The sequence below is a fragment of the Suncus etruscus genome, chromosome 1 (assembly GCF_024139225.1).
Source record: "Suncus etruscus isolate mSunEtr1 chromosome 1, mSunEtr1.pri.cur, whole genome shotgun sequence".
NCBI lineage: Eukaryota > Metazoa > Chordata > Mammalia > Eulipotyphla > Soricidae > Suncus > Suncus etruscus.
The window spans coordinates 12,852,014-12,856,617 of record NC_064848.1 but is presented as its reverse complement, the minus strand read 5'-3'; the positions used below and the strand labels follow the sequence as shown (position 1 = coordinate 12,856,617).

At 62.4% G+C, this 4,604-nt stretch overlaps 1 protein-coding gene across 1 annotated transcript; it reads right to left on the bottom strand.

Moving 5' to 3' along the window:
• Positions 1-430: 430 nt before the first annotated feature.
• Positions 431-2,702, bottom strand: ISLR2 (immunoglobulin superfamily containing leucine rich repeat 2; the record flags this gene model as incomplete). Its single annotated transcript, XM_049766726.1, is given in 2 exon segments — positions 431-1,090; positions 1,092-2,702. Coding segments are annotated over 2 exon segments (2,271 nt in total), but the record flags the coding sequence as incomplete, so codon positions are not given.
• Positions 2,703-4,604: the final 1,902 nt, after the last annotated feature.

The following is a 4,604-nucleotide window of genomic DNA, read 5'->3' as shown; positions in this document are numbered from 1 at the left end:
CCTGGGAGTTGCCAGCCGATCCCCAGTCGGGGGGCGTGCAAAAAAAGAACAGTGGGAGGGTCAAGATGGGACCCCAGGCGCTGTACTCAAGGGGTGTGTGTATATTCCTGAGCTACCTATGGTAGGACAGGTGTTGCTAAGCTGTGGGGCCCATTTTGCAAACACCAGTTGCGCGATGGAGGTGCAGGGGGCTCGCCTATACTATCAGGGGCCTGTAAGGAGAAGAGGAGGGTGGGTCACTGTGCTTGGCCAGCAGAATTCCACCCAACAAGGACCATGGGGGGTGTGAAACCGGCCACTCCGCACCATTAGTCCCCAGTAGTCTTAATGGGGGTAAGTGGGATAGAAGCTGAAAAGAGTGAAGGTGGGGTTGGGGTGGGCATAATCCCGTGCGCCCGGGTTGGGTGGAGGGTGGGAACGGGCTGGCGCTTCACCCAGCCCTCTGCCTGTAGTTACCATTGATCTCGGGGGCGATGTTGACCGCTTCGGCCCCCAAGGGCAGCCGGTCACTGTACTCAGAGCCCGCCTCGAACTCCTCGGGGTTGGCCTTGGACTGGCACTCCGCCAGCGAGCAGGCCGCCAGGCTCTCCTCCCGGGGCAGGCGCACGCTGGTGTCTCCGGGCTCCGCGTCTTCGTCCAGGCCGTCTTCTGGGGCCTCCTCGGGCTCCTCCTCCGCGCCCGCCTCGCCTTGGTCGCCGTCGTCCCTGTCGCCGCCGGCCGGGTAGCTTTTCTCCGACTCCAGGTAGGAGGCCCGCGGGTCGAAGTCGGCGGCGATGCTCTTCTGCATGGGGTCCGGGGCCTGCGGCCTCAAGATGAGGCGGTAAGGCTTGCCCGGGTGCTTGGCCAGCAGATGGCAGCAAGCAGCGCCCAGCAGGGGCACGGTGGCCAGCACCAGGAGGAACACGCTCACCGCCACGATGACCAGCAGCGAGGGCAGCTCCTTTTTGGTGGCGAAGACCACCTGGACGTGGCAGGCCTCGCCCGCCAGCGCCAGGCACACCGAGTAGTTGGTGCCGGGGCGCAGGCCCCGGAACCAGTAGGCGTTGACGCCCTCCTCCACGCGCGACCACTGCACGGCCGCGCCGCCCCCCCGCGGGGCACAGATACAGCAGGCGCAGGGGTCGCCGCCGTCCGGGCCGCCCCGCTGCCCCCGAGCCCCAGCGAGCCGCCAGCGGCGTCAGCTGCACCCGGGCCTCCCTCTCCGCCACGTCCAGGGCGATGACGCCCAGCTCGAAGAAGTGCGGCTTGAGCTCCGCCGCGCTCTGGTTGAACGCGTGGTTGGACACGTAGCGCGAGGGGTCCCCGCGGCCGCAGCGCTGCGCCCCCAGGGGGTCCGCAGAGACCTGCCCTTCCTCCTCCTCTTCTCTCTCCTCCTCCTCCTCCTCCTCCATGCTGGCTTCGTCCAACAACCCCGCCTCAGTCTCCCCAAGGACGCTAACCCGGGCCAAACCCTGACCTTTGGCTTTGCCCTCGGGTTTGGAGGGCAGGACGCTGTTGCCTCTGCCCTTGGCTGCAGACTTGCGCTCAGAAGTCGGGGTCTGACCCTTGGGGCCTCCGCCTGCACCACCCGGGGCGTGTTTGGGGGGCCCGGCAGCAGCCACGGTCACGCGCACAGACGTCGAGTTGGAGCCCAGCTCATTGCGCGCCCGGCAAGTGTAGACGCCCGCCTCCTTGGTACTCAGCAGGGGCACCAGCAAGGAGCCGTTGGCGAGCGCCAAGAAGCGGGGTGTGGCTGGGGGCGCGGGCCAAGCCGGTGCTGGTGGTGTTGGAGTTGGGGCCTGGGTCTGAGTGGGGGCGTCGCCTTCCTCTTCCGTGCCGGTGTCTTCTGCATCTCCATCGTCCTCCCCGCCTAGGAACGGCGGCTCCAAGACCACCATGCCGCCGGGGATCTGAAGCTGCCACTGCAGGCGGGGCGCTGGGTGTCCTTCGGCCACGCAGTGCAGCATGAAGGCCAGGCCGGCACGCAGGGGGCTGCCGGACGCCTCCAGAGGGAAGTCAGCATTTAGGCGCACGGTAGGTGCCACGCACGACAGGGCGGGCAAGCGGTGCACGGGAATTCCTTGCAGTGCGGGAGGAGAGGCGCAGGCAATGGAATCCGGCTCGGGTAAGGAAACCCGGGTGCTCGCGGCCCAGGCCTGCAGCCACAAAAGGCTGCAGCCGCAATGGAAGGGGTTGTGATAGAGTTGGAGATGCGACAGCGCGCTGAGCGCGTCGAAGGTGCCGGGCGCCAGCGTGCGCAGGCGGTTGTTGTTGATGCGCAAAGAGCGCAGGTCCGGCAAGAAGACCAGCGCGTCCCGTGGCAGCGAGCCTAAGCGGTTGTGGTTCATTTTGAGCAGTTGCAGCGCGCTCAGGTTGCGCAGGTCGCCCCACGGGAAGCTGGAGATGAGGTTGTGGCTCAGGTCGAGGTTCTTGAGTTGGCTCAGCACGGCCAGCGCGCCTGGCTCGACGGTGCGCACCTCGTTGTGCGCCAGCCACAGCGAGGTCACCTGCGTGACGTTGGCGAAGGCCCCGCGCCTCAGCTCGGCGATTTTGTTGGCTGACAGACTAAGCGTGGTCACGTTGGCCGGCAGTCCTTCTGGGACCTCGCGCAGGTCCTTGTAGGCACAGTCTGCGAACTGGTGGGCGTATTTGTCCACGCAGGCGCACGGCTCCGGGCACCCTCCCGCAACTCGTAAGAGTGCCCAGGATAACAACGCGGCCCACAGGGTCACCATCGCGGATCCTGCAGAAGAAAAAAAGGGTGTGGGAGGAAGGTGGAGGAGGATAAGCTAACTAACTCCCCGCCCTCATCACCCAAGTTCCCTCCGCTGTCCAGTGCTTTCTCCCACCAAGGGCCGGCCGCCGGGCTAGGGTGGTCTTTTGCTCTGCACGGTTGGGGGGGGGAGAGACGTTTTAAAGCAGAGAGCGGGACTTAATAATAACTTTGCGATTCCATGCACTTGCCCATCTCAAAGCAAACACTGATTTCTTCTCCATGCACGTACCCATCTCAAAGCAAACACTGATTTCTTCTCCAGAACCCCAGGGCTCGATCCTTTCCCCTTACCAACCCTTTACCTTGCGGCTGCCCCCCTGCACAGGCTTGGCCCCTGATATGCCCTGGGTTCATAAACCGATGCCTGCCTCTAAGCCTCCGTTTAGTCAGTGAAAGGGCTAACATAAGAAGGAACTGTTTGCTCGCAGTCGCTAACGCTTTGTCCGGTACACTGCGCTGGCACCTGCGCCCAGACAGGCGCACCCTAACACAAGCGAGCTGGGCTCACCGTCAAACCACCGTCTTCTGAAGGGATTTAGGGGGTTCCTAGCACAGTTCTCGTAGACAGACGGACACACAAGGAAGGGCACCCAGACTTGGACACAATGCTCCTGGGAAACCTCATTGTTCTCAGGACTGAACTCGGGTTCCACCACCGCAAAGCAAGCGTCTTCCTTTCCTTTGTGAGCGCTGACAGACAGACACAAGGTCACAAATTCTCATGCTTACCGACCTACCCACAAGGAGGGAAGCGCGTGCACCCAACCCACACCCAAGGACCATCAACGGGACCTCGAAAAACAGGCTCAAACATCCCTCCCAAGTTCTCCCGCATCCCCTCCTTCAAGCTGCCTGCCAGGATTGTGTTTCACTGAGAAGAGAATGGGGGGGGGGAGGGTGAACCTTCTCCCTCCCTCAAATTGGGTTCCATAGAGTCCAATGAAGTGGAAATGGGGGTGGAAAAAGGGGTCCCTAACCAACAGGTTAATGTTGGTCATTATGTTATTATGTAAAAGAGAAGGGTCAAGAATTTGCTCCAATCCCTCCAATCCCACCCAAACATCTCCATCATGTGTGAATGCCCTGCCCCCCCCCCCAACAAGCAAGAAAACAAAAAGAAAAAAAAATCTTATCCCAAAGACACTGAATGCCACCCCACAGACGCCAGTTTCCACCCAGCGCTCCGGGAGGGTTGGGCAGAGCCCCTCCCACATGCTTTCTGAGCGCACTGACAATCGGGTACCCCACCTTGCCCGGCGCCGGAGAGGGTCCTTCTCTTTTGTGCTCTCGGGCGAGCGAGGCTTGCCCAGACGGCGAGGGTGGGGCCGGATCACAGTGTGCTGTCAAGGCTTACCCGCTGCTCACAGCCTCCCCGCGCGCTGTCCCGGGTCTGCCAATCCTTCTCCAGACTTGAGGTCTCGGGGCAGGACCAGAGCCCCCAGATGCTCCCCACATCTGTTGCTGTAGCTGTGGAGAAGACGGGGAGGTTTGGGGGAGCAGAGAAAGAGAAATAAATACAAGTTGGGCACCACCCCTGACCCTGAAGTCCAGCTGAATTCAGGATCTCTTCTGGCTTCTGTACAACACCCACCCCTCCCCACCACGTCTCGCAGGCTACATAGGAGCGCGCCCGCTCGTGCCCGGGCTTAGCGGGGGCGCGCAGGCCTCCCCCACCCCCGCATCAGCTGTATTGGTTAAAGTCACAGAGGCTCGCCCTTGGCCCAAACATCTGGGTCCTAAGAACTCTGCCACACCACTGTCCTCGGTTCCCCGCCCCCCGCCGCATCTCCAAGTATACAGATGCTGACACTTGTCAACTGCATATTGTCACTGTCCTTCATCACAACGC